The sequence below is a fragment of the Silurus meridionalis genome, chromosome 6 (assembly GCF_014805685.1).
Source record: "Silurus meridionalis isolate SWU-2019-XX chromosome 6, ASM1480568v1, whole genome shotgun sequence".
NCBI classification, from domain to species: Eukaryota; Metazoa; Chordata; class Actinopteri; order Siluriformes; family Siluridae; genus Silurus; species Silurus meridionalis.
Window position 1 is genome coordinate 3,405,631 of NC_060889.1, and position 12,158 is coordinate 3,417,788.

At 40.4% G+C, this 12,158-nt stretch overlaps 2 protein-coding genes across 3 annotated transcripts; one reads left to right on the top strand and one right to left on the bottom strand.

Moving 5' to 3' along the window:
* Positions 1-18: 18 nt before the first annotated feature.
* blvra (biliverdin reductase A) lies at positions 19-2,762 on the bottom strand. The gene is made up of 7 exons (XM_046851217.1): positions 2,659-2,762; positions 1,875-1,996; positions 1,672-1,791; positions 1,107-1,204; positions 888-995; positions 644-812; positions 19-562 (listed from the first exon to the last, which is right to left on the bottom strand). The coding sequence occupies exons 2-7, from the start codon at positions 1,991-1,993 to the stop codon at positions 298-300; spliced, it is 879 nt and encodes a 292-aa protein (XP_046707173.1). The 5' UTR covers positions 1,994-1,996; positions 2,659-2,762; the 3' UTR covers positions 19-297.
* A 436-nt stretch (positions 2,763-3,198) lies between these two features.
* On the top strand, positions 3,199-7,330 carry LOC124387106 (cytochrome c oxidase assembly factor 1 homolog). 2 transcript variants are annotated; one of them, XM_046851222.1, is made up of 5 exons: positions 3,199-3,315; positions 4,810-4,931; positions 5,045-5,196; positions 5,691-5,767; positions 7,171-7,330. In XM_046851222.1, exons 2-5 carry the CDS (start codon positions 4,838-4,840, stop codon positions 7,247-7,249), a joined length of 402 nt encoding a protein of 133 aa, XP_046707178.1. In that variant the 5' UTR covers positions 3,199-3,315; positions 4,810-4,837; the 3' UTR covers positions 7,250-7,330. The 2 variants fall into 2 exon arrangements, with proteins under 2 accessions (XP_046707178.1, XP_046707177.1); XM_046851221.1 differs by lacking the exon at positions 3,199-3,315 and adding an exon at positions 3,539-3,594.
* The last annotated feature ends 4,828 nt before the right edge of the window (positions 7,331-12,158 follow it).

Sequence of the window (12,158 nt, forward strand, 5' to 3'; positions counted from 1 at the left end):
GGCTCAATAGAAACCATATAAATATTGTATATTTTGTATTATAGCTAGATGGATGTTATGTTATATTATGTAATTGATCTAAATATAGAATACTGTGCACTGAATTTGTGTGTGTGTCAGAAATTTGTTCTGTGATAAGAGAATAATATTATTTGTACTTTTTTACATTGCAATAATAAAAATAGGTTACATCTTCATTACAAAGGCTTGCTACATACATGTTGGACCGACAGAGCAAAATCTATGGGCTAAAACAAATCCCCGTCCTGGTCCCTGTTCCTGTGTTGCTAAGTTGTTTTAGGATGTGGTGTCCTGGCAGAGTCTCCTGATGTCGTCTGCCAGCTTGAAGCAGTGAAGGATTCGATTCCTCTCTGCCTGGAGTTGGTCGGGCGGCACGGCGCCCTGCATCTTCTTTCCGAACAGCACCAGGTCCTGCATGAAGAGACCCACAGGCTCCGGGACTCCGGATGGCATGGCGGTAATCATGCCGGTGCTAAAGCGCAGGTTAATGCGCTTGGCACGACTCAGGCCTTCAGCACGCTCCTCAGTCCAGGTCAAGGGCCTATGCAAAGTATAAAAATCTCAAATTGCCATCGGATCCCCAATTCTGATGACCTGCCCCAAACGTGTATCCTGAACTTACTTCTGCTCCCTGGTCAGCAAGTGGACTGTCATCTTCACATGCTTCGTTTCCGGCTCTTCGAGCAGCGACGCCGATTTGACGCTAAGCTCCCCAAAGAGATCCACCAGCCAGGTGAGGCGGGCGATGCCACTGAACGACGGGAACCCGAATCCGCTCTTGAGAGGACCCCCTGGGCAAGGACGGGATAGGAGAAGAGGTCAGTGTCGCGACTTCATGGATCTAAAGTGTGTGGAAGCGAGCGCACCTGTGAAATGCAGGCTTCCCTCTTCGAGCTGTTTGCCGGTGATGTCCTTCTTCAGCTGCTTGAAGTCGGGGGTGAGGAGCTCGATGTGTTCTTCATGCAGGACCAAGCCTAAAGAGGTGCGGAGGTAATGGGTAAGAATTGTGTATTTTGTGCTGCTGTCTAAGGCCTTCAATTTGCACCACCGCGATTTTACGTCTTGAAAATTTTAAAACCTCTCACCCTTCTGTTGTGCCGAGTCCCACAGATCAGCTGCAGCGCTGTAGCTGAGAGCAATGGGATACTCAACACACACATGTTTCCCTGCTTCAAGAAACCGGCTGTGGGAAAATTAAACCACAGATAATGTATATTACATGAACATTTTGTCCTCAAAACTGATCTGTTAGAAGCAGGAATAATCTGTAAGCATTTGGATTTGAGGGAGATAAACAAGGGCCAAATTGTCCCCGGTCTGCAGTGGTCAGTATCTATCAAAAGTGGTCCAAGGAAGGAACAGTGGAGAACCGGCGACAAGGTCGTGGGCGGCCGAGGCTAATTGATGCATGTGGGGAGCGAAGGCTGGCCAGTACGAGCTCCTGTGGCTCAAACTGCTGAAGAAGTTAATGCTGTTAATGTTTAAAGTGTCACGACTGTTTTGGCAGCAAAAACGGGACCGACACAATACGCAAGTGCTCATAAAGTTATGCCTGATCGGTGTATGATACAGGTTCCAACTTCAACCTTCCTGTTACAAAGGAGTTTGTTAGTGTAAATGGACCCAGGACCAAACATTGTGGTGTTTTACCTGATATATTCTTCATGGCTGGCATTTTCTGTGCACAAGAAGGCCACCTGTATGTCGCTACGGCTCAGCGCCTCCTCCAAAGGGACCTGCTGGAGTCCCTGCTGCTCCTCCAGTGACCTCCTGCACATCAAAAATCTGCTCAAGCTTCCAGTTACATACCAGGACAATTCCCGTTCAGTCTTATTTCAAATGACACCACTGACCTAGACACCAAGCCCTTAAGAGTGAAGATCTCTGCAGCGCTGGACGGCAGTGGTGTGAGAAGGTCTCGGATGCGGGCGCGACCCGCCATGCCGACGCCTACGACCACACAGCCAAACATGTTCTGAGGAAGTGAAAAATTTAAACGTCAATGAAGTTTAGTATGGGAACAGCCTTCTGGGAAGTAATGACAAAGTGAGAAAACATTCAAATAGGGTTGGGACACTTTTGCGGGTTGGTCTTGTCATGTGTTTGCTTGATAAGACGTTATCCTTCACCACCCATTGGGAGAGCGAATTCGCAGAGTCAACTAATAGTTCAATAAAGACAGAAGTAAAGAGAGGAAAGAGAAGTGAATCTCCTGTGAATGTCAGTCAGCAGGTTGCGTTTCCATCTCTGGAATTCGGCAAACGCCCTTTTCAGGGTGACTCTCGTTTAAGGGTCTTGCTGAAGGACCCCCACAGTGGCAGCTTGGCAAAAGATTCACATTCAACTCCCACTTTTCTGAGAACACCAGACAAGAACCTACTGAACCTTAGTTACCAAATGAAGCCCAGTTTCATTACAAAATAATTTTTTTTTTTATTATTACGACATCAATATTATTGCACAATCCAGAAAATATTCACTGCAATAGTATACAGGTTGATTACAGTGTTTGGAACAAGTATGACAATAATCGTTTTATAACAACTTACTAGGACACATTATAGCACAATAACACCCCCACACCAAAATAAATAAACAAATAAAGCCTTTAAAATAAAACGAAAGACGTTCACTTACCGCGGTAATGTCTGGCTTCAAAGAGAACTGTAACTATAGGAGGTCTCTTCGCAAAAATATTTAATGACGCATGCGCAAATGAAGCGCACTCTTCTGCATTCTAGTGACATCTAGTGGCCGAAAGCATGAAGTGCAACTATTAAGGCTGCATTTTTATGTTTGAACCGAAACACAAAATTTGGATTCTTTCCATATTGAGTATCAAAGCTATAAAGAAAATTCAAAAGAATAAATCTGATTACTGCGTATGAATAGAATTAATTATAGACACTTCGCTAAACTGAACGGTCACGTGTTCATGGCAGATCGAGCCGTCGATCTCCTAATATATAATTATTTACATTGACATAACATTACAATTTATATACATTTGAAACAAACCAAACTTTGTCCAAGTAGGTACAAGACAACCAAATTAATTTCCAATTTATTAATTTAAACTCAGATTTCCCCCTTAGAAATGCATTAGGACGCAGGAGAATCTACTAATACAAAGTCTCCTGTTTTAACTGAATATAAAATTGTATGATTGTATTCATTTTTTTTTATTAGCTTAGTGAAGTATAATGTAATATTTCCATATTACCAAAGCGTCTCAATCGTTCAATAAAGTTTGGTGGATTCAAAACAAAGATGGCCGCCCCCATGGAATACAAGGTGTAGTATAATTTGTATATCATTCCTCCTCTTAATGGAAATATATAATTTTATTATGCTATTATAAAGTGACAAAAACATAGCATTTGGTATAAATGATCGTACTGTAGCTTGATTACATGGAATCAATATAGTGGTGGATTTCTTTCCAAATGTAGGAAAGGGGAAATATTTGTGCCTTGCACATCTCTAATCTGTTTGATTTCATATATAAACCAGTAATAAAGGATTGGTTCTCATGGTTAAACAATCCAAACTGGCCACAATCAACAGCATACAGTATGTAATGCCTAAAAAAAAAAACATAACCCAAAGAATTAAATCTAGATAACATAGGGTTGGAAAATTCTGGGAATTTTCAAGATTGGAAATATTCCATGGGAATATATAGGAATTATAAAACACGGTTTTTAATAATATAATAATAATAACAACATATATAAGCATAAGCAAATATTATATAATATTAAATTGAACAATAATGTACCTGGCATTCAAATAACCATTCAACTTCCATTTCAATCCATTTCTTCTTCTTTCGGCTTCTCCCATTAGGGGGCGCCACAGCGGATGATCCGTCTCCATACCCGCCCCCTGTCCTCTACATCTGCCTCTTTCAACCCAACTACCTGCATGTCTTCCCTCACCACATCCATAAACCTCCTCCTTGTTCTTCCTCTTTTCCTCCTTCCTGGTGTCTCCATCCTCAGCATTCTCCTACTGATATACCCCATGTCCCTCCTCTGCACATGTCCAAACCATCTCAATCTCGCCTCCCTCACTTTGTCTCCAAAACGTCCTTCATGCGCTGTCCCTCTAATAAACTGAAATCTAATCCTGTCCATCGTCGTCACTCCCAACGAAAACCTCAACATCTTCAGCTCTGCTACCTCCTGCTCCACCTCCTGTCTTTTACTCAATGCCACTGTCTCTTAACATTTAAAATATGTAATTAATATATTTGGATTATGCATTAGTCCAATGCAGTTTGAGTGTGAAGAAACAGAAAATGGTGTAGCTACCAAAGACCAGTGTCTCAAATATTGTTAATCGCTACTCACAAAGTCATTGTTTTATCACTGCGACCGACATGAAACCTTTCAACGACTCAACTAATTTCCTTAATTTAAATTGAATTAAAGCCCCTTTATGGGATTTTATCGCTTATAAATGACACAAAAAAATCAAACTTTGGAGTCGATAGCTTCTGTGAAAAGGCATAATAAGATCATAACATTTTTTCTCTTACATGGAGGTGAGGCTATATATATATATATATAAAATAGAGTATAAATAGATATTGACAATCGCACTGGGACACTTTGTACTTCTAGTTTTAGTAATTATAGTTATATACATTTCCCCAGATTTCTAATAAATTCCTATAAATTCCTGTTTTATTTCCAACTTGGAAAATTTCCCAAATTCCCCCCGCTCAAGTTCCCATAGAACGGTTCCAGAAACTTGAAATTTCTCGCTCTTTTTTTTTTTCAGGTTCTCTGAGCAATCAAGAAGTTTCAGAATGAGCCGCTCCACCAATCTCCTTCAGCAGATGACCATCTTTGTCACCATGGTTACCGGTGGAGGCTGCGGGATGATGTACTACCTCATGCAGAGTGAGTGATCCTGTTTTTCGTTGTAATCGTTAAAATGTGTTGTATTTTTGGAAGGAGTCTCCAGTGTCGGTAATCAGCTCAAAATCTATTATGACGCGTCTGTTTTTATTTAGAAAACTTCGCCAAATCGGAGTACTACCGCTCAGCGGTTGAGCGGCTAAACGATCACTCCACGGCGATGGCCAATCTGGGAGCTCCTCCCTTAAAGATCCACAACATCCATCTCACTGATCGGTATAACCGCGTCGATCACACCATCGCCCAGGTGCTTGTTTTCCTGTTTCAATCTTGTATTTTTATGAGTACAGTTTTTTAAAAAGGTGATCTGATGCAAAAAAGGATTTTTACTCCTTATACAGACACCTGACCATAAGGTTCCACATTTGCTGTCATAATAACCCTAGAATGACTAGATTTTGGAGGGTCCTTGTGAAAATTCAGCCTGGTGTAGGTGAGGTGAGGTGAGGAGGCCTGGGGTTCAGTCAGCATTCCAATTCATTGTTGAATAGGTTTGAGGTTAGAGCTTTATAGCAGGAGATCGTCCACTACAACCCATGGAAAGCATATCTTCATGGAGCTGGCTTTGTGCATTGTCACGTTGGAACAAGTTTGGATCTCCTCGCTCAAGTCAAGGGAAAATTTCCTTTACAAATGTGTGTTTCCAGCCCTTATAGGCAACATTTGCAGGAGAAGTCAGGTGTCCCATAATTTTGTGGATATATTGTATCTGAAGGGCCGCTTGTACCATTTTTCTTTCAGCTTAAAATCCCAGTGACTGGAACAAAGACGGGAGGATACCTCTACACGACCTCCAACAGAGACGCCACGATGAACAGGTACGTCTTCAGATCACAATTCCCAAACCACTAGTGGGGTAATAGATGTGTAATTAATGATGACTGTGATAGTTTGTGTTAATGTAGTGCTTCTCCCTCACGTAAGTAGACACAACACCTAGGGGGGAAAAAAAAAACAAAACGGACAGAAGTCATAATAAATTCCAGGTAAGCAAATATATTGACAAACTGTTTAGGTTAGAAGATCGGGTCATTTTAGTGACTTGAGCCTTGAAACTTTCTTTGAGAAATGAACAACACGTCACTACATCACACTTTGAGATAACTCGTTCTCCTGAGTCACGTTAAAGACTCGTTCAAGATGAGCTAATTGTTCATGAACGACCCATCACTAAAAGAGACACAAAGCTCAGTGGTTAAGGCTCTGGGTTCTTGACCAAGGCCCTTAATGCCCCTGTGCTCCAGGGGGCGCTGTTACATATCTGATTCTGCACTCTGACCAAAGAATTTCACTGTGCTGTAAAGTACAGGTGACAAGTTAAAAAAAAAAAAAACCTTTACCACATTTACCTCTTAGGATACTTAAATACTGCGAAAAAGTGGATCATTACAGTTAAGTGTAAAAGTTTGTACACCCTTCCGATAATCCAACTCATACCAAGGATAGGTTTCTAAGAGGTTCCTTTGATATCACTGGTATTAGAAATGTTGATGGTGCACCTTCATGATCAGATCAGAACGTGGAGGAAAATGTAAAACATTTATTTATTTATTTATTTGTTATTTCCCTTGTTTCGAATCGCTCTCTCGACGCGAGGCTCAACCCACACTTCGTGTTGAACAGCTTGAAATTTGCATTTCATTTTCCTTTTTTCCCCCCCATTCAAACTTTCGAGATGCAAACGTTTTTCCCCTCCCCACTTTTCTGACTGTATGTAAATCTTTAGGCAGGTACTTTCGAAAAAATGCAGCAAGAATGAAACCTGAGTCCGCGAAGTGAAAAACCGGGGGCTCCGTTTGAAATACCTGAGCCGTGTGTACGTGTGAGTGTGGAGTCGGTTGCTTTCTGAGAATTCCACGAAAAAAAAATGTGCAAAAAAAAATGTTTAATTGTTTAAATGACCTCCTCTGTTTCAATGATGATGATGAGAGAAATGTCGGCCATTTGGAATGGAATTCAGATTAGACTCATGTTTGTTTGAAATCCTGATCCAAGCATGTGTTGGACTTTAGTTTTTGGTAATATGCATATACGCTTTCAGGAACGTGTTTTTGCGCCACATTTTTCCAGCTGTGCCATTTTTCCTGAATGCTACACACACATCCACTTATATACACATATTTTATGTATTGTTACAGAGTTTAGAGCCCAGGTATCCCAGGAATTCCACTATATATCGTTCGTCTTTATTCTTGACTGGAACCTTTTCTGTTCCTTGCAGGTGGCGGCTCCAGCGAGTGGCTTTGCAGCTCAAGAACAGCGAGACCATCGAGATTTTTCCCAGTGAGGAATCCGAGTAGCTTTACAATAAAGCTTCGACAAAAGTTTGTGGACACCTGACTTGTATGTGATTAATAAACTCCACTCTTCTGGGAACCAAACCGAAGTCTGTGTGCCTCCAGCTTTGTGGTAACAGTTTGTATATATTCATGTTTTAAATACGAATACAATGCAGTGGTTCATGGTTGCAAATTCCCTGGAGAGAAAATCACTAATGACTGAATACCCCCACCCCCCCAAAAAAACAATAAAAAGCCTCAACAACATTCCATCGTCTGCTCCTGCATTCTTAGTTCTTTAACGCTGTTTCAACCACTAGAGGTCGCAATTGGTCTGAAAGCGTTCAGACTGTCAAAACACACCAGAAGCGTTTACATCTTGTATATTTAACGTGGTTCTGTGAATTTTAAAATTTAACTGGACCCTTGGAGGAGATCAGAACAGAATTTTTTCCCAAAACAAAATAGAAAAAGAAAAACAATATATCGCCTCTACAATGGAAACTTCGACTAAGTAAACATTCGTCCAGTCAAAACAACGTGCATGATCCATTCCTAAAGTCCTTTTTACCATATTCAAAGTGTTTTCTCCTCCATGTTTTCTTTGCTCTTTTCTTTTTTGTTTTTTTTTTTTTTTTGGGGAATGAGGAGAGGGGGTTTATTTTTGCTTATAAAAGAGCGCCTCCAATAGCTTCGTAAATAGTTACCTGAGTGATGATAATTGAATTTCATGCAAAACTTCCTTTTCATTCATATCTAAATAAAATCCTGTTTATTGTAAAAAGAAAAAAAGAAAAAAAAGAAAAGTAAGTTTTAGGGTGGGAGTTTTTGCCAAGCTGCCACTTTTGGACCCTTAAACAAGTCCCTTAACTCTTCAGTGCTCCAGGGGCGCTGTATCATGGCTGACCCCAGCTTTGACCCCAGCTTCCAAACAAGCTGTGATTTGTGAAGAAAATAATTTCACTCTGCTGTAATGTTCTGTATATGTGACCAATAAAGTATTCTATATAAAAAAAAGCTAGACTCTCTTAAGACAACATGAGAAGGAAACCTTAAAATGGAACCAGATTCTAGAGGTCCATTCATTAAAAGTATCACGGTTGTTGAGGCTATTACCTGTTCAATGACTTGAGTGCAAAACTGTTTATGGCAACTGTAGCTCTAAGACATTGTAGCTGACTGTTCATGTTCATTAGCGTACAAAGCCATTTTCACGGTTCTTTAGATTGTCCATGTAGAACCATCTTCAGCAGGTTTCCATCTGATTAGAAAGACATCCAGTAGTAAGACATCAGGATGGATCTGGCAGGTCCAAGGTGGACAGTCGTTCTCTCAACAGCCCACACTCCATTTGCTCCATTTATTTCCCCTTTCCAAACAGGTTGGACGATCTTGACATGATGGTAATTATTGCCTCCTAATTACAATTCCTTGACATTTTACTTCGTTTATATGCTCCAGCATGCATGTCACGTTATCATCCCTGGTGAATAGAACGGCTTCGTTTAGTTTGCTTACATTTATTATTATTCACCATTTTGGGCCCCATGGTGGTGGAATAATTGCTTAGACAGCACGATTAAATAACAGCCAGCAAATCTGAATTATCGGATACTTCATCTAATATTGTAGGAGGCTTGCTTTGCAGTATTCGGCAAAACTTTGGCGGAGGCCCCTTATTTCTGAGTGAGGAGTGAACAGGAGTTAGTGGAGAGTCGGTTAGTTGCCTGAGTTGCCTTTCAGTTGATGCCAAATGAGCATTATTTACTCCTTGTGGCTTCTCTGTAGGACCAATGGTTGAGTAGGAATTGATCCAGGAACGAATAAAGCATTGAGAAAGACAGTCCAAGAAATAATGAGCAGCAACAAAGCTTGTAATTGATCTTGGAGCGCTTTTTTCTGTATCTTTCCTTGTTATTGTCCAACCATTGGATAAACCAAATCCTGGATATAAGACTGATCCATGCCAAACGTCTAAATGGTCCAAACAAGGGAAAGCCACTATGAAGTCAAGGGTGTGTAGATTTGCCTTGTCTACAGCAATAGTGAAATTCCCCTTTGATAGAGGTATTCCTCTGGGAGTCTGGCAAGTCAGAGAGTATCAAGGTGTAAACTCTTTGTTTCAATTGTGAAAAGAGTGTCCAGTGTCTTTCTTTTTTTAGATGATTAACATAAAATAAAATAAAACAATTGCCTGCAGACATTCTGCCGTGAAGAAGAATAGAAAAAAAAAACAGGGCAGAAACTCGGCTTCATGGCCTCTACAACTGTCCATAATTCTGCTAAAGGCTGTAGGGGACTACCCTGGCTTTTAAATACAATGGTTTTCAGTTTTTAACCACAGATACTGAGAACGAATTGGAGTTTTAAAGCATGACTGATTTGTTGAACTTGTACTCAGATCAGGAAAATTCCTCGGAAGCCACTTGACTTCCTCTTTTGGCCCTCTTGGGTCAACATAGCTGTCAGTCAAGTTCTCAAGAAACTACAGGTGAACACTAGGTGCATTTATCAGACTGTTCAGCTTCCCTCTTGTACTCAAAATGTTTTCAGTATGTATGTAAATCCCATGTTTGAGTTGTCTGCTTTAGGTGTCCTGATGGAATTGTGTATTCGGATGTATATATTAAAAAAAAGGAATCTCTGTTACTTCATGAGCTTCAAGAACCGCATTCAATTCAAGACCAATGGACCAAAATATTTCTTGCTTGAGGGTATTTTTGGGGGTGAAACACCTGCCGGTGAATACTTTGCATGTTTAAAAATGTTTGGAATTCAGTATATTGCTTTATTTAAAATGTTTTAATATTTCCTTAGAGATGTCCTTTTTGGGGGGCGGGGGGGTGATATAGCTGTTTTGAAATGGCCAGGCTGCTGTTAAGTGAGCATCGTTCAATGCCGTTTATCCTTTGTAGTCGGATCTTTCCCCCATAAGGTTGCCCAAAGCCCTGGAGTTGTTTTGCTCTGAAATTAAGATTTGTTTATTCATTAAGGCTGAAGCTTAAGCTGTCAATGCACTTTTCCTTATTTCGGGGTGGAGGGTTGCAAGATGCATGCGAAAGAAAAGGTAGTCCTCGTTGTAACCTCTGCTGTCATTTGCATAGGCTGGCATTGATTTACATTCACATTTACATTTACAGATATTTATTTGGCAGACGCTTTTATCCAAAGTGACTTGCGAGTGAGGTAGAATCCAATTCTGTCATCGGGCCTTTTTTAAGATGTAAGTATCCATCAGACCACCTGAAAACAAAGTGAATGGCAAAGTGATCGAGTTCAAAGTACACAGGCTAAACTTTGGTCTAAGAAGTTTTCAGGTCATGTAGCGCAGCCTTTCACACCACGATGTTCCGTTAGCTCGAACGGCCTCCTACGTGAATTTGTGTTGGGCGTTTTAACATGAAGTGGGTGGTACATTTGCATGATCTGCAACGTCTTTGTGGTAAGAAGGCCCAATTCTTTTCCACTTGGGTGTAATAGAGCTGGAGAATCACTGCTTATTTGCTCCTCTCAAGATGTTCCTCTTTTAATCCTAGGTGTAGGCTCACTCCATCTAATACCTTGTAGTCCCAGTGCAGATGTTCTCTATTAGTCATGGATTCACCAAACCTTGATTACATACCATTTGCAAGATCTGTAGCAGGTAAATTCGAAGGACTAGTTAACATGCTGGCTGGTCAAGTGTAAACATTTGACAACATAAAGAAGACAAAATGAAAGTTCTGCTTTCTGCTTGTTCTGTTGGATGCCTCATGCTGCTTCACAGTGATGGAAACTTAATGTTACATCACTTCAACTAGCTGTTCTTCGGTATTTTTATTATTTCCAACAGAAAAAACGTTGTTGTAAGATTCAGTGGAATTTCCAACCTGGAACCAGGTTTGTTTGGGCTTAAATGACACACCAGGTCAGTGGAAATTGGAAATTGAACTGCTAACAACAACAAAAAAAACCAGGAGTGTTTTATAAAATCTCCTGACCTGTGTAAGGACTGAAACAAATCAACTCAACACCAATACACTCTTGAACCTAGCATGGATTTCCATTTGTGCGGCAGTTCCGATATCTGTCGCCTGACATTGGTTGTTTGTGTTCATCGGTCCTATGTTAATAATGAATTATTTTGCTTATTTATACCTTGTTTTGTCTAAGTGTCTATACAGAGTCTCGCCATATGTCTTCACGACTAAAGCCAGGTGCACACTGTGCGATTTTGGTCACGATTTAGTCGTCTGAGACAAATTCTGAAAAGATTTCTATAATCTGAGGCTAAAATCTGTGGTTTTTGTTCGCCGGTTGGACAAGTTGTTCACCAACAGCTGAATAACGATCTTTTTTCCCTCTGATTAAATAGTGTGAGTCTGAAGGATTTCAGACTCTTTCCTGCAGCGTGACTTCTACGGTAATCGTCAAACCAAGAACCAATGGGAGCGCCGAACCTGACGACGCAATTAGCGCAAACGCTTCAAACCTCCACACGGAAAACATTCATTGTCATCGGACAAGTAAATGAGAAACATCTGAATGTCATTTTATAGTGATGGCTAGTTAGCGGTAGCTGGTTGGTTTGTCTTAGCCAGCTTGACCAAGCAGTGTCTGGTAGGTCTGTGATTTTTTCAAAGATAAAATACAAGAGAAGAAGAAACAAGAATGCTGCTGTAATAAAGGTAATTTTATTGATTTTATTTTATTTAACCTTTATTTTTACAGGCAAGTCATTAAGAACAGGTTCTTATTTACAATGGTGGCCTGACAAGTGGAATAACCACTTAGGGAAAGAAGTAGGGTTCAATGCAATGAATTTGCAAAACCAAACTATATAGATGGTCTATTTTGGTCTATCCATCGTATAAAGGAAACGCAAAGATAAACGGTAGATCGTTAGCAGTTAATCAGTCTTAAATACAGATCAAATGTTTAAAAAAGTACA